Genomic DNA, 25,516 nt, shown 5'->3' with positions numbered 1-25,516 from the left:
CAATACCACACTTCATTGTTGATCACTGGGAAGGTCATGGTAACTTCATCTACCTGCAGTGTGGAAAGGGAAGAAGTGAACTGACTCCCTTATACAAGTTGTTCCTATGAAAAAGACTAAAAAGCCTGAGTTCAAATGAAACACCTATGAATAAATAAACACCTTACTTGTATTTAAGAAGTAGTAGAAATACCTTATTTGGAGAAGCATCTAATGTAGCATGTTTTAGATGCATACATACATTAGCATGTAGCAGGTCCACCATGTTTACTTGTGTGAAAAGCCTGAAGGTTTTGGACTCTCTTGCTTGATTGATTGACAGTATGAATGCTAACATGTTCAAATAAAATATATTCTATAATGTAGATGATTACTTCATCTGATATCTTATTGATATGATTACTACAGAAAAGTACTTTCATTTTGGACGATTTGGATATTATGGTGACCAACATATTTCACACAGGGCTATGAAGGTTACACACCATCTGTGTGATCAAGGATATGCATATATCTGCATGCGTGTTTGATATAGTGATATGAGTTGTAAGGACCTGCAGGCTAGTGAAAGCTCTGGCAGATCATCCCATTCCAGAAATTGACAGTAGGATTGGCGATTCGAATCCCAGCTCCTCCTGATGACATGTCGATGTGTCCTTGAGCAAGACGCTGAACCCCAAATGTCTCCCGATGAGCAGGCTAGCACCTTGCATAGCAGCTGCATTGGTGTGTGTATGTGTGTGAATGGGTGAATGAGAGGTCATTGTAAAGCGCTTTGGATAAAAGCGCTATAAGTGCAGTCCATTTAGCAGAATCACAAGCCGACCACAGTGTGTTTTATTGGGTGCTTCAGTAATACAAGTGCACAACCAACCACTCTGTCATTGCACAGGTGGCGAGAAGCCAGTAAATATACAAGTCTTGCCTCTTTCACAGGCAGACCCTGCCGTCGCGTCTGCCTCAAAAGCCTTTGAAAAAATACATACAGTACAAACAAAACCAGAGGAAGACGAACAGCATGAAATTTCCTTTGATGCAAGTCGTCCTCCTGCTCCATGCAGATAACATTGATGACTGAAATACAAAACACAAAATAAACCAAAAAACACCAACAAAAAAACGAGTAATGTCAAAACATATAATCTGGATTTTTGTTCCTGGTGCCACTAAGAAAACAAGGATACATACTGTATAGTTGAAGGACAATGAATATTATAATTATAATATTATTTTACAAGGGTACATACTGTATAGTTGAAGGACAATGCGTATGATAATTATAATATTATTTTTCAATACAATAATTCCAACATTCAGATATTGGAAAATAAAAATCCCAATCTACTCTTTGTATAAAAAAGAAGCTTTCAAGTCAACAAGGAACAATGGACAGTTCTTTACACAGAAAAGGGGGGGAGGAGGGATGGGTTTACCGTTGCACTGAGGGAGTGTGCTTTGACAGACTGGGGGGTGAGAGAGAAGTACAGTGAGGTTGGGGTTGGAGTGAGGAATGGGGGTAGAGAGGATGGGGTTGGGGTGAGGGATGGGGGTAGAGAGGATGGGTTTGGGGTGAGGGATGGGGGTAGAGAGGATGGGGTTGGGGTGAGGGATGGGGGTAGAGAGGATGGGGTTGGGGTGAGGGATGGGGGTAGAGAGGATGGGGTTGGGGTGAGGGATGGGGGTAGAGAGGATGGGGTTGGGGTGAGGGATGGAGGTCGAGGGCATCTATGTGGCGTATCTCTTGGTCCACTGCTTGGCTATTCTGTCATGTTCTGTCCTGTTGGTCAGGTACTGTGTGGCGATGCTTCCCACTAGCGGGTCAGCTACGGGACAGAGGGGACACATGGGGTACGTTAGCTACAGGACAGACACATGGGACACACACACACAAGAACAGGCACTGATTCATCACTACTACTACATAATATTACAGCTAGAGCAAACATTGTGTAATACACATTGCATTAAGATGAACATTGGTTTTGAATATTCTTAAACTGCAGCGAAGGGAAAAGATTGAACCACGTACGTTTCGCCGCATGCTAACAGGGCAGCGACTGCACAGCAGCACAAACAAGGTTCAACAACAGGAAGTGAATCAGTGTAGATGTTGAGACCTCACCTGGGTTGCAGTCGGTCAGCAGAGAGCAGATGGACAGCAGCACCTTGGAGATGGTGAGGGCAGGACTCCAGTTGTCCTTCAGGATGTCCAGACAGATGACTCCCTGACTGTTGATGTTGCAGTGGTAGATCCTCGTACGAAATGTCACCTGGCATGACAAGAAAATACACCTATAAACGCTCAGAGCTGGGTTTGATAGCAATAGTGACTGAAGGCTTAATATTAGTCTACAACTACAAAAGGGCTTCCTCCATTGTGACTATATCAATAATTCCCAGGCTGAACCAGCAGGGGGTAGCAGAGTGTATGACTAAAATATACAAAATCATACCAATTACATCATAGATAGATAAATACTTTATCTTTATTTACTTTATGATCTCCAGGGGGAAGGTGTTGAAATAGTAATTGCATGTTGACAGGTGTCGTGTGTATAATAACAGCAAAACGGAAACGGGGATCAGGTCGTGTTATACCGTCTACAAAGGGTGAGAGATCAGACAAACCTAAAAGGATGCGTTTGTTCGTTTGTACCTGTTTCTATCAAGACTCTTAACAGAACTAAATTAAGTATTGTGCAATGATTGCACAGGGATTGCACAGAGAGATTATACGTGTAAACTTGAGTGTTTCTGTACGTGTTGGTTTAATGCTTCACGGAATGTCTCATGTTTTGTTGTCTGTCTAGTGTTGTCTTTGTTGTCTGTCAGATGTTTTTAAGGCCCTGTCCACACCAAGACGTTTATTTTATAAACGTTTTTCGTATATAAAAATATTCCCGTCCACACAAGCATTTTTATAAAAATATCAATATCCACATGCATACACATAAACGCAAAATAAATGCTGCCATTGAGCATTCCACACCAGTAGTCGGCAATATAACTTTAACCCTATAGCCCCGCTGCCCAATCAGATGCCAAGTAAACAAAGCTACTACCGGTTCTTCCGCGTTACCGCAATAGAAATCTATGTGCATGATGACGTGACAAATACAAGAATCTCCGTCTATCTCGTCCCCACATCACAGAATAAGCAGCGTTTTTAGAAATCTTCACTGTGGCCGGAGTTTTTCTAAATGTTAGTTTGCAGGGGGCAAAAATTAGTTTGCGTGTGTACTAGGGATGTGCGCGACTAGTCGTTTAAACGACTAAATGGCGCAGCTTTTGCTAGTCGTTTAAGAAATAATAGTCGAATAAACGAAATAATAGAATTAGATAAAAATAAAAATATTTATAAAAAGACTTAAATAATTAGTCACCTCATTCATTCATCTGCGCAATCCCTATTGTTTATGCTGCGTTCCTTTTGTATGGGAGCTCCGGATTTGGCGCCTATACGCCTAATACGTAGCCTATCGTCTGACATCCGCGGTCTTTAATATTATAGTAATTTAACTTATGCTATTCAATGATCAGGGGTGCACGGAACATTGCCACTAAAGTGTGCTCATATTAATTAATGTAATCTAATCATTTGGTTTGTGAAAGTCAAGACGTGACGGAAATCTGTACAACAATAGGCTATGACTAGATTCCAAGAGGCGCGCTCGCTTTCACAGCCTAATTGCCAATTTGAACTCTGAAGGAGGCAGACCATTAAATTCGCAAAACATAGTTCATGTATACTAGTATGCATCCAAGCAACTGTCACAAAGTACCCCATGTTTTAAATAGCCAAACCAGACATGGAGTGAGATGCGCAACGAGTGAAAATTGGCTTCCGCTGAATGTTGGTTAGAAAGATAAAGGAACTTTATTGCAGACACGCAGGTCCATATCAAACATTAGATATAACATTTTCATAAATGTACAATTCGTCTAGGCTATTTTTTGCACGGTAGGCTATTATTTCTTTCCCTTTATTATTTGCATCATTCTTTGTGGACCAATGTTTGAATAAATTTGCCTTCGAACGTTATTGCCCTCTCTGACATCCGCGGTCATTATGTGAAATCTAGTTTTAGCCTACTGAAACATTACAGGCTATAGGCTAGCCTACTCTTCTTCAATTAAACAAAATAAATCACAATGATATCTAAGTAATAAGCTGTAAGGACAGGCTGAACTACTGTTTTGCACTGACAAACAGTGTGTGACAGCCCTGCGCAACGCGTGCAAATTGGCTGCCGCTGAGTGGTTGGAAAACATCAAGAATAGTCATGCATCTTAGCTTGCATAGTTTGAGAAACATCCTCAATTTTTCAAACTAGCACTTGTTGTAGAAACTAGGGAATCCTGTTTTTAGACTACTTGTGTAATCGGTTACAAAACCACCGTCTAGTCGTCAGTGAAAATAGTCGCTGTGCACATCCCTAGTGTGTACAAACCCCCCAAACAGAATATAAAAATCCACGTTTGGCAAATAAACGTCTTGGTGTGGACAGGGCCTTAGTGTACCTCCCGTTCCTGTTTGTAATTTGTTTTTTTCTACAAATACACAGTAGCATATGTTGTCTAAGACGAGTTCATCTTCTTCTTCGTCGTGCAGGTTAGGTGTTGTGTCCACTCCTCCCCAGACTCGGAGCCGAGGGGCTATCCTTTAACCACCCCGAGCCTGGGTGAGGGGTCACCCAGGCTATATATCCGGGCACACCTCCAGGAGCCATGTCATCGTTTCGTCATCCAAAGCCGTCAGGCCATGCATTCCATTGGGTGTCCGGTATATCGGACAGTCCTGGATGACACGGTCTGCGGTTTGTTACTCGGCGCCACACTTGCACGCCGTTGCAGTGAGCCTGTCGTGGAGCAGGTGGTTAGGCTCCACGGCCCGGCGGGCTGGATGCTTGCGAGGATGGGAAGGTTGTCCACAGGAGTGGAATGCAGGCATCCTGTCACGATGCGCAAGGCTTCATTGATAGGTGGATTGATAAGGAGGGTGTGAGCGCTGCAACACCAGCCCAGTGCACATTATTCACTGGTGCACACCAGCCTGATCGAATCAGTCGCCTCATCAACGCCACACGAGCTGTTAACTTCTTGCGCAGTGACTCGAGGTGTCGGCGGAACGTGAGCGACCTGTCCAATGTCACGCTGAGATAGGTTGGTTCGGCGCTGTATGGCAGAAGTGTTCCGTCGGTGTGCACTCAGGTCACGTTTGGCTTCCTTGTTGTTAAGGTGGAAGGCCGCCGACACGGTCTTTGCCTCGCTGAGCTTCAATCTCCATTTCCGGAGGTATGCCGCTAGTGTCTGCATGTCTGCATAGGCATACTTCCTGGAGACTGTGGTCGGCAGGTCGTAGGTGTAGATGTTATAAAGGTGGGGGGCCAGGACAGATCTCTGGGGGAAGCCGTTCTTAAGGCATCGCAACCTGCTTCGGTGGTGAGGGTGAAGCTGCGGTTTCGGACAAGCTCCATGATCAAGCTGAACATGTGTCTGTCCGGCAGCAGGCGGAGCAGCTTGCAGGTGAGGCCGCAGTGCTATACGGTGCCGTAGGCAGCTGTCAGGTCTATAAAGATGGCTCCGGCTTTCTTTTTAGCCGAAAAGCTGTCCTCGATGTCTTGAGTCATCAAAGTGACTTGATCTATGGTCGATCTCCCACGTCGGAACCCAGCTTGCTCCTCTGGGAGCAGTGGGTCGGTGATTGGTTCGACGCAGGCATAGATGAGACGCTCGAGGATCTTGAAGGGGATACATAATAGAGAGATGGGGCGGTAACTCTTGGGGTCCCCTTCAGGCTTGTTCGGCTCAGGGATCGCGAGAATTAGGACTCTTCTCCAGATTTTGGGGATCTTGAGTTGGTGCAAGCAGGAAGAGAGGAAACCTCTTAACCAGGACTTCAAGGCAGGCAGGGAAGGCAGATAGAATCAGGCCCCAGAGCTTTCCCTGGTTTTACATGCTGGAGGACAGCAGCAAACTCCTCCGGTGTGAATTCACCAGAGATGTTACTGCTGCTAGGAGGTGTGGCCTTCAAGAGGCCAGACACTTATTTTGCAACGAGACGTGATGATTCACGGTCTTTGCCTCGTATGTCCCACTTTTCACAAGATGTGATGCGAAGATGAAGGCAGTGACGCCTGGCTTACCCATACAAATCCAAATAAAACTTGTTTTTTGCGCCTTCTTTCAGTGAAAGAGGGCACAAAAATCTACTTTGACTGTTTTTGACTTAAATGCGTCTTGTATTCTGACATATAGCTTCATTTTCATCCGTGTTTAGCATTTTGGTAGTGCACCGTCTCCCCCTACAGTCCTCATGAAAATACAGTCCACGTTACTTTCCGTTGACAGTCTTACTAGCTCGTCGTTCACTTAACATTGTAGGCCAGGTAAAATGATTCTGGCTTACAGAAATCAAGACAATGAAAAATCAACCAATCAAATTAGCCCACACATACAAAACCGTGAATAATGTCGTCATCGGTCGAAATGTAACCTAATCTGTCATTTGTCAAAATGCTTAAAAGTGGACATAGGGTAAGCCAGTTCTCAAAGTGCTTACATTGAAATACCCATTGCCATTTTAACATTGGGACGGTTTATCCAATCAAAACTTGGCATGAATGTCCCGTCATTCACGTCACCTGTCAATCACATTACCCACTTTAGCGATCTAGCTAGCATCAATGAACATGGAAAACGGAGATCTTGAGTATTTGTTGAAAGTTGATTCCAAAATGAAGTGGATTAAACGAGTTTGGGTTACGATATAAGGTAGGTCTTTTGTGATTAATTAGGGGCCAGGCAGCATAGCTGCTGGAACCCTATTGTATTTGCCTATATTATTATTATTATTCTCCATCTTCCACTGAAGTCTGACTTCCCGTGGACAAAAAATAACCAAACTTTGCACATAGCTCCAGTACTATACCCAAAGTCCTCAACCTGCATTTTAGGTCAATAAACCTGAAGGTGGCGCTGGGTCAATGACGTGACGCCTACTTTTTCTGTCCAACTGAATTTTTTACTTTAAAAAAAACATCAAAATACTTAAAAAGGTAGCATGTATTTCTAATACCTTCCCCATATACATACCCACTCTAACCTCTCCAAACATTTTAGTTATTGGTCATTTTTCTGCTATCTGATGTGTCCAAACATGTCGGGCGACCATCCAGCCTTGACTTCTATTTGGACAACCGGTTTAAAATCCCTTTAAATTGATTTAAATATATCCCTTGCCCTATTTGGCATAATTTCAAACATGTTTTGCATTCATTGACAAAATTATGAAGCATTTGCACATATATTTCCATCATAATATACAAACGAGTGTTGTCCGAATATGTTAACTTTATGAAATATCATCGGGGGCGACCATCAAGAAAACACAATTGTGGGACTTTTATTTTGAAACCATCTCAAGGACAGATGGTGCATCAGCCAGCCACATGTGAGAGACCCAGACAAACAACTGGCAGGTTAGTAAGTCTCTCTCATATTTGCAAATACATCTCTTTTATAACTGCTGTAATGTACTTGCCACTTTTGGATATCATGTGGGACGACCGCCCCAAAACCGTGAATAATAAGTTTTATCTGCAAATCTATATTTTGATGATAAATGTGATAGTGACATGTGGTAAGAAGTAGCTAGTTTGCTTTCTGTAGCTAACTGTTAGCCTGTAATATTTGACAACTTCAAAATATCATCTGGGGTGACCGAATATCATGTGGGGCGACCACTGCTGAGTGTTTTACATGATAGATATATGTCCTGTATTTGTAGTTTCTATATATTTATATTGTATTCATGATTTATACATAAGGTTCTTTGTTGTAGCATTACTCTTTGTATACTTTAAGATATATTTTTCTAAATTTCAGTCATTTTCCATTCCTATTTAGGAATGAACGTTTCTTTTTGTTTATTGTACAATCTCATGAGAGAAATTTAAAAACTGTATAGCATGACATTACATTTAGGTAATTGTACTGTACATGTATTAGTCATGTTTAACTAGTTTAACCTATTTTCTAGATGGCACCACAAACAAGCAAACAGAAGACTGCTCGCTACAGGCAGCGGGTCAACGCAGACCCTGCAGCAAGAGCCGACTATCTTGGCAGGAAAAAATAAAGTAAAAAAACTATAGGTAACATGCAGTACATCTTTCTCAGTTGTATTTCAAACTGTCATGTTAGTAGGATTAGGAATGACCTTTTCTGTAATATCTTGAACTTAAGTTTGTATGTAAGTTAGGCCACCAGAATCAGTATCACATTATACATCAAGAAATCAAGAAATCTTTTGTTTATCGCCATTGACTATCGTACATATTTTTCCCGAATTAAGGTCCCATCCATGGGACGTCTTTTCCTGCTTCCGCTTAGGCACTCTATTGTAGGCTAGACATGCAACGTACACAAACACCATCCACGTGACACAGGGGTCAGACGTCAGGGGTCAGCTAGCTAGCTAACTACTGTACCAGTAAGCTAACAACTATGTGGACACAGGCTGATCTACTGTACAAATTGGACACAGGAGTGTTCTCATATGGAACGAGGCTAGCACAATTGTTTTAAGTCCAGCAGTAACCTTAGTGGTTTCATTTCTGTCCTTCGCCTGGCTATTCTTGTCAGGGTGAACTGACCAGCTTTATTCATTCATTCATTTCAGACACAGAGGCAACACAATGATACAGGCACAATATTTTGAAATAAGATGCCGTTGGTCAATGTTGTGTTTTTGTATTTGCTAGTTTTGTCAACGTTTTGATCTGAACCATTGTATATGATCATAAGTAACCTTGAAACAGGGCTAAACAAGCATTTTCCCTTTACTACTCCTTTAACATTTGTGATATTTGAATGTTCCTGACGAAGCTTGTAACCTACTGTGCGTTTCACGTTTTTTTTTTTTTTTACTTTTGTGATATTTGAATGAATTGAGGAATATTTTTGACTTGACCACTTGGAAATATTGTAATAAAAGCTTTGTTCAGTTTTCATTTGTCTGAACTGTATTGTGTACATTTTAAATAGACTTTTAAATACCTGCGGTTTTCTCATCATTTGGGGCGACCATCTGTCATGTGGGGTAACCAGCGATTGGCAATATCTGTACTAAATTCCATCAATATCCATCAGTTTAAACTCAAATATTAATCAATGGTATACACAAACCATCAATGGTATACACAAACCATCCATGTAATGGCGGTGGTCGGGGGACTTGCAGTTTCTAAAAATCTATTTTCTGCCGCGAAACGGTTTTCATCAATCTGTCTTGATGAATCGCTAGTTGTGCTTACATAGAGCATAGGCCTGTTGTGTTGTTTTTCACATGCCTCTGTAATATGATCTTTCGAAACGTCTTTAGACACGAAATAGCTTCCTCACTTGCTCCAGCACGCATGCGCACAGCGTGCTGGAGCAACGATTTCACGCTGTGCGAATGCGTGCTGGAGCAAGTGAGGAAGCTATTTCGTTTCGAAAGACGTTTCTAAAGATCATGGCATGTGAAAACCACCACAGGCCTATGCTCTATGTAAGCACAACTAGCGATTCATCAAGACGAATTGATGAAAACAACCGTTTCGCGGCAGAAAATAGATTTTTAGAAACTGCATTCTAAGTGCCCCGACCACCGCCATTACATGGATATACTGGCTCGCCCTGGATTTTAAATTTCTTCTACATGCCTCCGAACTACACCAAAGTGATCTCCGTGAGTCAAACGTCTTATAATATGTCGTAACTATGGTCCAGGTTGTCAAAAACGAGCATTGTCCTTTAAATCAGTTTTATGGCTTTTAGAGTAAAAATTGGTATTGTAACTGCATTACGAGGGAGACACTGCCACTATAGAATAAACTTATAAAATCATGGTTTACAAAAAATGAATGGATACACAAGCCTGTCTTTCTTAAACTGTTTATTTAATTACTGATACTTGTTTAAATATTTGTAATGTTAAGGAAATATGTTAATGTTGAGATAAATTACAGTCGCCCCAAATAACTTTTTTTTAAGCCGTGTGCTATTAATTCAACTTTAAAAACACTAAAATCTCTTAATTTGGTTTTTTTGCATAAATGCATGTGTACACTACATTCCAAATGTTTGAACAATGGCCAAATATATCCTTATTTTTAGTATTTTAAAATTGGCCTATTCAAAAGTCTTATCCGTCAATGACCCCACTACAGCAAGTCTAAAGTTTAAAACTTTAAAAAATCATAATAAATCAGCCATAGGTGCTATCATTGTAAAACCACCACGTGAATGTAGTCCCAAGTGAGTCAAAACTTTCATACGCTCTGACCTTGCAGGAATTTTGAAGTCCACACTCTTCATCACTATCAAACCTATCTCCTCCCACATTTTTTGTTCAATTGACACCAAATTTTATATACTGTATCTTCAGACTGTCCTTACCAAAGGATCCTCACACATTTTTGAAATATGAAAAATTGAGTCCACTGCGCATCAACAAGTTTGACTGTTAACAGTTCTGTATACACGTCCTACGAATTCTTGCCAAATCAATGTCTGATCATCCTCATAAAAAGTGACATTGGCAACATATCCAAGATGTAGTGTGATCTTTTTCTGAATTTTATGTCAAAAAATGATTTTTTTACAGTATTCTGAATTATACCCTTCAAACGGTCAATGGAAAAGAACATATCTAAATCTAACTCCTCCCACATTTTTTTTTCAATTGCAGCCAAAATGCATGCACTGCATCATCAGACAGCCCACACCAAACGATCCAGACAGATTTTTGAAATATCAAAAACTGAGCGCATGATGCATCAAAATATTTTACTATTACCAATACTGTACATTTACTACAAATTCTCGCTCAATAAATGTCCTATGTTCATGAACAATTAGGGCAAAATTGTCATGAAAGGGTAGATGTAGTGTGATTTTTTTCTTATTTTTAAAAATATGTTTAATTCTGTCCTTCGAAACCAACACTTCATACTGAGAAAACTGTACTACCCACAATCCAACACAAGCTCCACCAATCAGAGACGTCGCTGTTGGCAACCCTACGCCAGCCCCCGCCGAGGATTACAATGAGTAAATTCATTGATTGGCCACTGACTGAGCACACAGCTGCTGAAGTTAATGTTCAATTATGAAGAAAAGCAAACAAAACCTGTAAAAATGAATAAACATATTTCATCCCTCATTTTTCAATCAATTAACACCAAACTTGCTACACTGGATCTTCAGACTGTAATTCACAAACTCATTGACCAGATTGTTGAATTATCAAAATCGAGCTTACAATGCATCAAAATGTTTTACAAATGTTTTACGATGCAAAATGAACATTGGAATGTCAACTTTCTTGTTGTCTTCCTATTCTCTTGCTTATTGCTCCTAAACTTGTCGGAAATTGCCTGGCCCCGCCTCATCGCTGCGTAGCAGCTTTAATTACCAGTTGTTATGGCTGTGCGTTTTGCTTTGCCTAGATTTAATCAGCACTCGAGAGCGTGCACTTTGCTTCCTGGAGCGGTGGGCTAATAGGGCTAGTAGCCTAGGCTAGTAGGCTAGTAGCCTAAACACTGATTAGTGAGGGGCGTAGGCGATTGAGTGCTGTGCCCTAAGGGGGTGTATTTTATCGTCCTGTCATTCTTCTTTGTGGTGCTTGGCTATTGTTGTCATATAATGTTTCTGTAGTTTATTTAGTGTCCATAAAAGCTTGGTTGTTCCGGCCTAAATAATGTCCTCTTATTCACTCGCTCTCAAATTATTGGCCTTTGTTGACGTGTTAAAAAAGGCTAGGCTCCTGTAGTTTTCCTGTATGTTTATTTTTACATATAAAAATGCCACTGCTCAGCACCCTTCTGGTGCTGTGAAACATCCCATCAGGGCATGCTTTGAAAGCGCACCCCCCAAAAAATTGTGCGTTGGTCCTGGCTTACCCGGTTCTGGGACACACCAGATGCCACTGGACGGCGGGAGTGTCTAGACCTACATGCTCATGCTTTCCTAAAGCTCATGCTTTACAGCTGGAGTGTGAGAAGTCAATGGAGTTAATGGCCACTTTCCAGCGCCCGAGTCTAGACAGCAGGGCTGAGGCAAGTCTGTCTGACTCAGCTCCTGGGGGGGGGGCGGAGGAAGGCACAGTAGAGACTCTCACACTCTGCATCCCAACACGGTTTGTAGCTATTGCGACGTCCATGTGGGATTGATTTTTTTGGCTGCTTTCACCAGAATGCCGCAGAGTTCCCGGTACGCCTCGTCCACGTTGTTGATGTTAGGTGGTGGAAGGCACCTCGTGGATCTATGGGTAAGGAGGCGGTAGCGTTTCCAGTTGGCCTTTCGGAAGTTCCATCACTTTACCGACTGTAGACTGGGTCCCCACTGACAAACCACTTGTAACCCAGGTTATGAAAGAAACCTTCAGGAAATTAGATATTATTTGTAATCAACTATCTGCATAATATATAGGCCTATATTTTAGACTTGGTTGTTATTCTTTCTATTCATATATCATAAGTGCCTGGGCCTGCAAGGTTATTCTGTTTCATTTGTAGGCCTAACGAGCATAACTTTGAACGAACCATATTACAACGAATGTACAATATGATTCCAGTTGAGTGAAATTAACAATAAACAATAGACAAAACCTAATCCGAAAGGACAGAAACTTAGACCGGAGGCCGATTATAGACCTCTGAACTGGATGTCCTGGCAACATGTTGGTTTTCGTCGCTAATGGGTGTGGAAGACGGGCCAACGGTCAACTCTTCATCTTCTGATCACTCTTCATTACTCCACTCACCAGTCCTTGACCTTCATCTTCTTCCGATCACCTTCATCAACATCTATCTTCCCATCATCTTCACCACTGGACTTGAAACGATTTAATTTCCTTTGTGTAGGCCCACATTTATTTATTTATTTATGGTTAGCCTGCCTAGAAAACTGAGATCTCAGTGTATGTTTATGCTATTTGTTAATATTATCTGTTTATCCTTGATAGGGCCTATGTAAGGGCCTATGTAAATTGGTTCATTGAATTCATCTTTAAAGGGCAATGCTCGTTTTTGACAACCTGGACCTTATTTACGACATATTATAATAAGTTTGACTCACCGAGATCACTTTTGTGTAGTTCGGAGGCCTGTAGAAGAAATTTAAAATCCATCGCGAGCCAGTATATCCATGTAATGACGGTGATCGGGGCACCGAGAATGCAGTTTCTCAAAATCCATTTTCGGCCGCTAAACGGTTGCTTTCATCAATCAGATTGAATGAATCGACAGTTGAGATTCCTCAACGCGAGCCATTGTTGTGGTTTTCAAATACGGGGTCTTTAGCCTCTGTAATATGATCTTTACACACCTTTCCCCACTTGCTCCAGCACGCATGCGCACAGGCCAGCACGCAGACTGGCTATTCTCCGGCTCACATTCTCTGCGCTACGATCGGATTGTTGCTGACGAATGACGACGACAATATTCTCGGCACCAACAACGATCGTAGCGCAGAGAAAAGCGGCCGAAAATAGATTTTTAGAAACTGCATTCTCGGTGCCCCGATCGCCGTCATTACATGGATATACTGGCTCGCGCTGGATTTTAAATTTCTTCTACCGGCCTCCGAACTACACCAAAGTGATCTCGGTGAGTCAAACTTCTTATAATATGTCGTAAATAAGGTCCAGGTTGTCAAAAACGAGCATTGCCCTTTAAGAGAGATGTTTGTATTTTGTACATCTATGGAAATGGAATTAATCTTTTCTAGCAGTCATAATTTAAGGTAAAGGTACTACAATATAAGTATTTATTTATTTAAACAGCACTGTCTCCATGTCCATGTTTCTGGGGTGGTCCCCGCATCTCACAGGTCTCACATCTCAACAGGACATCCAGTTAAATAAAGAAGAAATAGTTCCAGCTCAGTTCCTCTTCTTAGTCTGTACATCTTCTCCAATCATTTGGACGTCAGATTTTCAGTGTTCGTACAGCAACTGGATGTGTACAAGTGATGACACAGCAACAAATAATCATGAGGTATGAGACCATGTGACAGACCTTTTTCAGATCAATGCAACAAACGCTCCACCACCAGCACATGACTGCTTGTATGTCTCTGATTCAACACAGAGCCTCTGGCATCTGTTTAGTCCTGACCCCAGCCAAGCCCCTCCAGCCACACATCTGGGGATCCTGACCCTGACCTCACAGAGGAAACGCCTAATGGGCCCTGACATTCCCCAAATCACACAGGACAGCACACTATAAATAACTCCCACAATGCCGCTCTCACTGCGACCCAAGCCCTTATTTACAGCTGAGAAAAATCTGAAGAGCTAGCTCGTCTCACTGGGGGGGGGGGTCTGAAGGATAAAACTCTCCCAACTGGTTGGAGTGCATTCACCTCATGGCCTTTGTACGGGAGTGCGTGTAGGGCTCTGGGTGAAGGGAGGAGTTGGTTAGAGATCACAGTGTGTGTGTGTGTGTGGGGGGGGATCTGGCTACACATGGCCAAGATGGTGCCTGTGGATCTGTTTGAGTGTGCTGTCAAACACAGAGCTGGTGGTTACACAGCTCAGAGAGACAGAGAAACCTAGGGAGAGAGAGAGAGAGAGAGAGAGGGAGGGAGGGAGAGGGAGAAAGGGAGAGAGAGAAAGGGAGAGAGAGAGGGAGGAAGAGAGAGGGGAGGGAGGGAGGGAGGGAGGGAGAGAGAGAGAGAGAGAGAGAGAGAGAGAGAGAGAGAGAGAGAGAGAGAAAACATGTATGAGTGTAAGAATGAAGGCTAGTGACAGGGAAGCGGAGTGCTCTGCTCTCAGGGACAGAGAGAGACAGTTCTGAACACATTTAATGGGTTTGATAATGACATCCACTGAACCTGAAACACTCCGCCCAGCAGAGCACCCGTCACTGGGCAGGCTAATAATGAGGTTTGAAATGACGGAACAATGAAAAGGTAGGCTAGCAGAGAGACAAAGGAAAGGTAGGCTAGCAGAGAGACAAAGACAGGCCAGACTGTCCCATATCGCTAGCTGCTTATGTTACATCAAAGGAAGAGCTCTCCTCAGACGCCTGGCAGCACACAGAGAGCCAGCTACAGAATAGAGCGTCTGTGGCCAGTGTGGCGATGCTGACCTTGGGTGGTTTGAAGGGGTAGTCTGGTGTGAAGGCGATGTCCAGGAAGAAGACCCCTCCCTCGTAAACAGAGCCTGGTGGTCCCAGGATGGTCGACCTCCACTCATAGATGTTGTCTCCTTTGGGACCGGCGCTGGAAATCAAAACAGGGAGGTGACAGATAGTTATGGATTTCAGCGAAGGAACAGAAAGCCCACAACTGGAACAGGCTGCAGGCGTGACTGCATACTGAATATGAGGGGAGGAGTACTGTCTTGACTCCTGACAAGCTAATAACAGAGACTTGTGAGAGCTAGATCCCTAGAGGTTTCCCAGTCAAGCACAATGTGCTGTTCAACTACAGATGATGTACGGCTGACCAACATCTGACCCATTTCTGAAACAAATATTTCAATTTGACTTAAGTCCTCCCCCATCAGCAATTAAAAAAAAGAAAAAATATATTTTAACAATTAGAAAGCAATTCAACTGGGATTAATTCATAGTGTACACACTCACAAAGTCAAAGTCAACTTTATTTATATAGCACTGTTCATACAAAAAAATATAGCACAGTGCTTTACAGAAAAATTAAAAAGTTAAAATAGTAGATAAAAATAAGAGAATAAAACACGACATATCATATATGGCAAAAGATAATAGAAAGTATAAAGAATAAGTAAACATTTTAAAGTGAGTATGTAAAAAAATACAATTCATACAAGTAAAACTATATGATAAATGCAAGATTAAAAAGGTATGTCTTAAGATCTTGATGGAAACTTAGCTTACACATATTACTGATTAATAATTATTCAAAAGAGAGATTATCTTACTGTATTTTATGGTCCTTAAATAAAGAGGATGTCAGACGAGAGAACGTTAATCCAGGTTTATTGCTTTTCATGCAAGGTAGTACAGCAGGGATTGTCCACAGAAGACAGCAGCTCTAATTCACATCCGTTTCTCCACTTTTAAGACGTGGGACCCACATTCCACTAGTCACAATAAGGGTCGGCCAGCAGGCCTGCATCTCTCATTGGTCAGTCTTATCAGTTACAACTTGTAATTGGCTATCCTAGTTTGCTCCCATCTTGAGAAAGGTAGGCCTGCTGACATTAATCATAATATGCTGCAATGATCTGGCGCAATGAATATGGTGCATGAATATGGTCAAGATTAGACCTCTGCTAGGGGACCGGACATTCTTGATGTCTCCTATGTCCGATTACCCAATTCTAACAGCTGTTGTTGCTCCTTACGGCTGACTGGCCAGCCGAGAACCTTCTCTGACCTTCTATGCCCTCAGACTGGCTATGGCCTAAGGCAAGAGGTTAACAGAGTTCACTAACTGAACCCTGGGTTTCTGCTAGAAATAGTGCATTTTACTGGAAGACAATGAACAGGTAAAGTTCTGCCCACTTCAATCTCGCTTAAAAAGTTCCCATAGTTTCGACCATCCTTCTGGCAGGGTATTCCAGAGGCTGGGAGCGTAAAAAGTGGGCAGTTCATTCCACCACTGCGGGGCCAGGACAGAGAAGAGCCGTGTCGATCGAGCACAAGGGCCCCGGAGTGACGGGGCAACCAGTCGCCCAGAGGTAGCAGAGCGTAGCGGTCGGGAGAGGTATAGGGTTTGACCATGGCCTGGAGGTAGGAGGGGGCTGTTCCTTTGCCCTGTAGGCTAACGCCTGAGTTTTAAACTGGATGCGAGCCACTACAGGGAGCCAGTGTAGGAAACGGAGAAGGGAAGTTGTGTGGGAGAACTTGGGGTGGTTGAACACCAGGCAAGCAGCAGCTTTCTGGACAAGTCCCAGGGGTTTAAAAGCTGATGCCAGGGCCCCAGCAAGGAGGGAGTTGCAGTAGTCCAGGCGGGAGATGACCAGGGCCTGGATGAGCGCCGTTTCATCAGTGAGGAAAGGGCGGATCCTCCTGATGAAGAGCATGCGAGCGAATGGCAGAGACCAGAGATGTAGTGTAGAGGGAAAACAGGAGAGGACCCAGGACAGACCCTTGTGGAATCCCCATAGTCACACTACACGGTTCCGACATCGACCCTCTCCATGTCACCTGGTAGGAGCAGCCCGTCAGGTAGGATGCAAACAGGGAGCGTGCAGAGCCAGAGACACCTTTCTCCTCGAGGGTGGAGAGGAGGATCTGGTGGTCTACCGTATGAAATGCTGCTGACAGGTCTAGGAGTATCAGGACAGAAGAGAGAGAGTTCACTCTCGCAGCATGGGCATGGAGCACTCCGTCACTGCAAGGAGGGCGGTCTCTGTCGAGCGGCCAGCCTTGAACCCGGACTGGTGAGGGTCTAGGAGGTCGTTCTGGTGGAGGTACGACGATAGTTGTGTAAAGATAGCACGTTCAAGTGTTTTAGATAGAAAGGATAGAAGGAAAACCGGTCTGTAGTTTTTGAAATCAGAGGGGTGGAGAGATGGTTTCTTCAGGAGGAGGGTGACTCTGGCAGTCTTAAAAGTGGAGGGAAGGACTTCCGGTGGTGATGTAGGCTAGCAGACGCGCGTGGAATTGCACCCAAATGAAATTAAGAAATTTGTTCAGTTAACTCACTGTATCCACCTTTAATTTGTTTAATTAGGGCCCGAGCACTGGCGGTGCGAGGCCCTATTGAATTTCGAAGGATTATTAGGTCCCGAGCACTGGCGGTGCGAGGCCCTATTGAAACTCGAAGAATTATTAGGGCCCGAGCACTGGCGGTGCGAGGCCCTATTGAAACTCAAAGGATTATTAGGGCCCGAGCACTAGCGGTGCGAGGCCCTATTGTATTTCGAAGGATTATTATTATTCTCCTACCTTCTCCTTCTTCTTCTTCTCCCCAAACAAATGCCTTTTTGGCGGCCTAAACATTGATGAAAACGGATGAAACTTTGCAGATACATCAGTCCCGGTGAAAAATTTGATAATTCATGGGTGACGGAAATGGGCGTGGCAAAACGGCTCAAGAGCGCCCCCTGGAAATTTTAAAATGGCGAGCCCCACCTTCCAGCTTGATGTAGGCGAACGAAATTCGGTGGGCATATGTAGTTTATCGAGACACACTAAAATGTCTCTTGGAGCTATACCCAACATGCAACAGGAAGTCCGCCATTTTGCTCTTAATGTGCCATTTTCACCTTGTTTTTACCATTTCCATGCCTCGTACTTTAACGAACTCCTCCTAGAGATTTCATCCGATCAACTTCATATTCGGTCAGCTTCATCTTAAGACCTTTGTGATCAAAAGTTATAAAAAAAAAAAAGAGTTTTCACCACACACTCTTGCCGTGGCGCCCCGCCAAAGTTTGACATTTCGTCATAAAACACGAAGTCCTCATAACTCCTCCATACATTATCCAATTTGTCCGATATATCTCAAGCTTCATGATGGTTCTGTCCTGAACACATCTATGTGTCAGTATTGCATCATACTTATAGCGCCACCTATTGGTGAAACAGGAAGTCGTCATAATTCCGGCATACATCATCCGATTTACACCAAATTGCTGACGCTTCATGAAGGTCACGTTCTGAACACATCTATGCATCGGTATTGAGTCACAGTTACAGCGCCACCTACTGGTGAAACAGGAAGTACTCATAACTCGTACATATGTTATCCGATTTACTCCAAATTGCTCATGCTTGATGAAGGTCGCATCTTGAACACATCTGTTGGTCAGTATTGCGTCATACCTACAGCGCCACCTACTGGTCAAGCAGGAAGTCATCATAACTCCTACATACATTATCCGATTTACTCAACATTTCTCACGCCTCATCAAGGTACCGTCCTGAACACATCTATGCATCGGATTTGAGTCACGCTCAGAGCACCACCTACTGGTGACAGGATGTTTCTCTCAGTACTGGACACCGAAATAGTACAGCCTTTAACAGCGCCGCACCCCGACCCGCGTGGGGTGCGAGGGCCCGCTCAATGCTGCTCGCAGCCCTAGTTAGGGCCCGAGCACTGGCGGTGCGAGGCCCTATTGTATTTCGAAGGATTATTATTAGGGCCCGAGCACTGGCGGTGCGAGGCCCTATTGTATTTCGAAGGATTATTATTAGGGCCCGAGCACTGGCGGTGCGAGGCCCTATTGTATTTCGAAGGATTATTATTCTCCTACCTTCTTCTTCTCCCCAAACAAATGCCTTTTTGGCGGCCTAAACATCGATGAAAACGGATGAAACTTTGCAGATACATCAGTCCCGGTGAAAATCGGATATTTCATTGGTGACGGAAATGGGCGTGGCAAAACGGCTCAAGAGCGCCCCCTGGAAAGTTTAAAATGGCGAGCCCCACCTTTCAGTTTGATGTAGGCGAACGAAATTCGGTGGGCATATGTATTTCATCGAGCCACACTAAAATGTCTCTTGGAACTTTACCCAACATGCAACAGGAAGTCCGCCATTTTGCTCTTAATGTGCCATTTTCCCCTTGTTTTTACCATTTCCATGCCTCGTACTTTGACGAACTCCTCCTACAGATTTCATCTGATCAACTTCATGTTCGGTCAGCTTCATCTTGAGACCTTTGTGATCAAAAGTTATCAAAAAAATTGAGTTTTCACCAAACACCCTTGCCTTGGCGCCCCGCCAAAGTTTGTCATTTCGCCATAAAACACGAAGTCCTCATAACTCCTACATACATTATCCGATTTGTCCGATATTTCTCACGCTTCATGACGGTTCTGTCCTGAACACATCTATGTGTCAGTATTGCGTCATACTTATAGCGCCACCTATTGGTGAAACAGTACGTCCTCATAACTCCTCCATACATTATCCAATTTGTCCGATATATCTCACGCTTCATGACGGTTCTGTCCTGAACACATCTATGTGTCAGTATTGCGTCATACTTATAGCGCCACCTATTGGTGAAACAGGAAGTCCTCATAACTCCTCCATACATTATCCAATTTGTCCCATATATCTCACGCTTCATGACGGTTCTGTCCTGAACACATCTATGTGTCAGTATTGCGTCATACTTATAGCGCCACCTATTGGTGAAACAGGAAGTCCTTATAACTCCTCCATACATTATCCAATTTGTCCCATATATCTCACGCTTCATGACGGTTCTGTCCTGAACACATCTATGTGTCAGTATTGCGTCATACTTATAGCGCCACCTATTGGTGAAACAGGAAGTCCTCATAACTCCTCCATACATTATCCGATTTGTCCGATTTATCTCACGCTTCATGACGGTTCTGTCCTGAACACATCTATGTGTCAGTATTGCGTCATACTTATAGCGCCACCTATTGGTGAAACAGGAAGTCCTCATAACTCCTGCATACATCATCCGATTTGCACCAAATTGCTGACGCTTCATGAAGGTGGCCTTCTGAACCCATCTATGTGTCGGTATTGAGTCACACTTACAGCGCCACCTACTGGTGAAACAGGAAGTCCTCATAACTCCTACATACGTTATCCGATTTACTCAACATTTCTCACGCTTCATCAAGGTACCGTCCTGAACACATCTATGCTTCGGTATTGAGTCACGCCTAGAGCGCCACCTACTGGTGACAGGAAGTTTCTCTCAGTACTGCACACCGAAATAGCACAGCCTTTAACGGCGCCGCACCCCGACACGCATGGGGTGCGAGGGCCCGCTCACTGCTGCTCGCAGCCCTAGTTAGGGCCCGAGCACTGGCGGTGCGAGGCCCTATTGAATTTCGAAGGATTATTATTATTCTCCTTCTTCTCCTTTACTCCAAACAAATGCCTTTTAGGCGGCCTGAACATCGATGAAAACGGATGAAACTTTGCAGATACGTCAGTCCCGGTGAAAAATTTGATAATTCATGGGTGACGGAAATGGGCGTGGCAAAACGGCTCAAGAGCGCCCCCTGGAAAGTTTCAAATGGCGAGCCCCACCTTTCAGTTTGATGTAGGCGAACGAAATTCGGAGGGCATATGTATTTCATCGAGCCACACTTAAATGTCTCTTGGAGCTATACCCAACATGCAACAGGAAGTCCGCCATTTTGCTCTTAATGTGCCATTTTGTCCTTGTTTTGACCATTTCCATGCCTCGTACTTCGACGAACTCCTCCTACAGATTTCATCCGATCAACTTCATATCGGGTCAGCTTCATCTTAAGACCTTTGTGATCAAAAGTTATCAAAAAAATTGAGTTTTCACCAAACACCCTTGCCGTGGCGCCCCGCCAAAGTTTGACATTTCGCCATAAAACACGAAGTCCTCATAACTCCTCCATACATTATTCAATTTGTCCGATATATGTCACGCTTCATGACGGTTCTGTCCTGAACACATCTATGTGTCAGTATTGCGTCATACTTATAGCGCCACCTATTGGTGAAACAGTACGTCCTCATAACTCCTCCATACATTATCCGATTTGTCCGATATGTCTCACGCTTCATGACGGTTCTGTCCTGAACACATCTATGTGTCAGTATTGCGTCATACTTATAGCGCCACCTATTGGTGAAACAGGAAGTCCTCATAACTCCAACATACATTATCCAATTTGTCCGATATATCTCACGCTTCATGACGGTTCTGTCCTGAACACATCTATGTGTCAGTATTGCGTCATACTAGTAGCGCCACCTATTGGTGAAACAGGAAGTCCTCATAACTCCTACATACATTATCCAATTTGTCCGATATAGCTCACGCTTCACGACGGTTCTGTCCTGAACACATCTATGTGTCAGTATTGCGTCATACTTATAGCGCCACCTATTGGTGAAACAGGAAGTCCTCATAACTCCTCCATACATTATCCAATTTGTCCGATATATCTCACGCTTCATGGCGGTTCTGTCCTGAACACATCTATGTGTCAGTATTGCGTCATACTTATAGCGCCACCTATTGGTGAAACAGGAAGTCCTCATAACTCCTCCATACATTATCCAATTTGTCCGATATATCTCACGCTTCATGACGGTTCTGTCCTGAACACATCTATGTGTCAGTATTGCGTCATACTTATAGCGCCACCTATTGGTGAAACAGGAAGTCCTCATAACTCCTCCATACATTATCCAATTTGTCCGATATATCTCACGCTTCATGACCGTTCTGTCCTGAACACATCTATGCATCGGTATTGAGTAACACTTACAGCGCCACCTACTGGTGAAACAGGAAGTACTCATAACCCCTACATACGTTATCCGATTTACTCCAAATTGCTCATGCTTATTGAAGGTTGCATCTTGAACACATCTGTAAGTCAGTATTGCATCATACCTACAGCGCCACCTACTGGTGAAAGAGGAAGTACTCATTACTCCTACATACGTTATCCGATTTACTCCAAATTGCTCACGCTTCATGAAGGTTGCATCCTGAACACATCCATGCATCGGTATTGAGTCACACTTACAGCGCCACCTACTGGTGAAACAGGAAGTACTCATAACTCCTACATACATTATCCGATTTACTCCAAATTGCTCATGCTTGATGAAGGTCGCATCTTGAACACATCTGTAGGTCAGTATTGCGTCATACCTACAGCGCCACCTACTGCTTACAGGAAGTCCTCATAACTCCTACATACTTTGTCCGATTTACACAACATTTCTCACGCTTCATCAAGGTACTGTCCTGAACACATCTATGCGTCGGTATTGAGTCACGCTTAGAGCGCCACCTACTGGTGACAGGAAGTTTCTGTCAGTACTGGACACCGAAATAGCACACCCTTTAAGGGCGCCACACCCCGACCCGCGTGGGGTGCGAGGGCCCGCTCACTGCTGCTCGCAGCACTAGTTAGGGCCCGAGCACTGGCTGTGCGAGGCCCTATTGAAACTCGAAGGATTATTAGGGCCCGAGCACTGGCGGTGCGAGGCCCTATTGTATTTCGAAGGATTATTATTATTAGGGCCCGAGCACTGGCGGTGCGAGGCCCTATTGTATTTCGAAGGATTATTATTCTCCTTCTTCTTCTCCCCAAACAAATGCCTTTTTGGCGGCCTAAACATCGATGAAAACGGATGAAACTTTGCAGATACATCAGTCCCGGTGAAAAATGGATATTTCATTGGTGACGGAAATGGGCGTGGCAAAACGGCTCAAGAGCGCCCCCTGGAAAGTTTAAAATGGCGAGCCCCACCTTTCAGTTTGATGGAGGCGAACGAAATTCGGAGGGCATATGTATTTCATCGAGACACACTAAAATGTCTCTTGGATCTATACCCAACATGCAACAGGAAGTCCGCCATTTTGCTTTTAATGTGCCATTTTGTCCTTGTTTTGACCATTTCCATGCCTCGTACTTCAACGAACTCCTCCTACAGATTTCATCCGATCAACTTCATATTCGGTCAGCTTCATCTTAAGACCCTTGTGATCCAAAGTTATCAAAAAAATTGAGTTTTCACCACACACCCTTGCCGTGGCGCCCCGCCAAAGTTTGACATTTCGCCAAAAAACACGAAGTCCTCATAACTCCTCCATACATTATCCAATTTGTCCGATATATCTCACGCTTCATGACGGTTCTGTCCTGAACACATCTATGTGTCAGTATTGCGTCATACTTATAGCGCCACCTATTGGTGAAACAGGAAGTCCTCATAACTCCTCCATACATCATCCAATTTGTCCGATATATCTCACGCTTCATGATGGTTCTGTCCTGAACACATCTATGTGTCAGTATTGCATCATACTTATAGCGCCACCTATTGGTGAAACAGGAAGTCCTCATAACTCCTGCATACATCATCCGATTTGCACCAAATTGCTGATGCTTCATGAAGGTGGCCTTCTGAACCCATCTATGTGTCGGTATTGAGTCACACTTACAGCGCCACCTACTGGTGAAACAGGAAGTCCTCATAACTCCTACATACTTTGTCCGATTTACACAACATTTCTCACGCTTCATCAAGGTACTGTCCTGAACACATCTATGCGTCGGTATTGAGTCACGCTTAGAGCGCCACCTACTGGTGACAGGAAGTTTCTGTCAGTACTGGACACCGAAATAGCACACCCTTTAACGGCGCCACACCCCGACCCGCGTGGGGTGCGAGGGCCCGCTCACTGCTGCTCGCAGCCCTAGTTATTATTAGGGCCCGAGCACTGGCGGTGCGAGGCCCTATTGAAACTCGAAGGATTATTATTATTAGGGCCCGAGCACTGGCGGTGCGAGGCCCTATTGAAACTCGAAGGATTATTATTATTCTCCTTATTCTCCTTCTTCTCCTTCTTCTTCCGAAACAAATGCCTTTTTGGCGGCCTAAACATCAATGAAAACGGATGAAACTTTGCAGATACATCAGTCCCGGTGAAAATCGGATATATCATTGGTGACGGAAATGGGCGTGGCAAAACGGCTCAAGAGCGCCCCCTGGAAAGTTTAAAATGGCGAGCCCCACCTTTCAGTTTGATGTAGGCGAACGAAATTCGGTGGGCATATGTATTTCATCGAGCCACACTTAAATGTCTCTTGGAGCTATACCCAACATGCAACAGGAAGTCCGCCATTTTGCTCTTAATGTGCCATTTTGTCCTTGTTTTGACCATTTCCATGCCTCGTACTTCGACGAACTCCTCCTACAGATTTCATCCGATCAACTTCATATCGGATCAGCTTCATCTTAAGACCTTTGTGATCAAAAGTTATCAAAAAAATTGAGTTTTCACCAAACACCCTTGCCGTGGCGCCCCGCCAAAGTTTGACATTTCGCCATAAAACACGAAGTCCTCATAACTCCTACATACATTATCCAATTTGTCCGATATATCTCACGCTTCATGACGGTTCTGTCCTGAACACATCTATGTGTCAGTATTGCGTCATACTTATAGCGCCACCTATTGGTGAAACAGGAAGTCCTCATAACTCCTCCATACATTATCCAATTTGTCCGATATATCTCACGCTTCATGACGGTTCTGTCCTGAACACATCTATGTGTCAGTATTGCGTCATACTTATAGCGCCACCTATTGGTGAAACAGGAAGTCCTCATAACTCCTCCATACATTATCCAATTTGTCCGATATATCTCACGCTTCATGACGGTTCTGTCCTGAACACATCTATGTGTCAGTATTGCGTCATACTTATAGCGCCACCTATTGGTGAAACAGGAAGTCCTCATAACTCCTGCATACATGATCCGATTTGCACCAAATTGCTGACGCTTCATGAAGGTCACCTTCTGAACACATCTATGCGTCGGTATTGAGTTACACTTACAGCGCCACCTACTGGTGAAACAGGAAGTACTCATAACTCCTACATACATTATCCGATTTACTCCAAATTGCTAATGCTTGATGAAGGTCGCATCTTGAACACATCTGTAGGTCAGTATTGCGTCATACCTAGAGCGCCACCTACTGCTTACAGGAAGTCCTCATAACTCCTACATACTTTGTCCGATTT

General features: G+C 43.7%; 1 protein-coding gene across 1 annotated transcript in view; it reads right to left on the bottom strand.

The window, feature by feature from the left end:
• Positions 1–1,638: 1,638 nt before the first annotated feature.
• Positions 1,639–25,516, bottom strand: part of ube2e2 (ubiquitin-conjugating enzyme E2E 2) — a 118,888-nt gene continuing 95,010 nt past the window's right edge. The window contains exons 4-6 of the mRNA XM_084441796.1: positions 15,141–15,273; positions 2,123–2,270; positions 1,639–1,823 (exon numbers count right to left, since the gene is read on the bottom strand). Coding sequence (XP_084297922.1) covers positions 1,726–1,823; positions 2,123–2,270; positions 15,141–15,273 — 379 coding nt within the window. The 3' untranslated portion in view covers positions 1,639–1,725. The remainder of the gene's footprint in view (positions 1,824–2,122; positions 2,271–15,140; positions 15,274–25,516) is intronic.

This window comes from Borostomias antarcticus (genome assembly GCF_949987555.1).
Source record: "Borostomias antarcticus genome assembly, chromosome: 8".
NCBI classification, from domain to species: domain Eukaryota; kingdom Metazoa; phylum Chordata; class Actinopteri; order Stomiiformes; family Stomiidae; genus Borostomias; species Borostomias antarcticus.
This window is presented reverse-complemented; position numbering and strand designations above follow the sequence as displayed.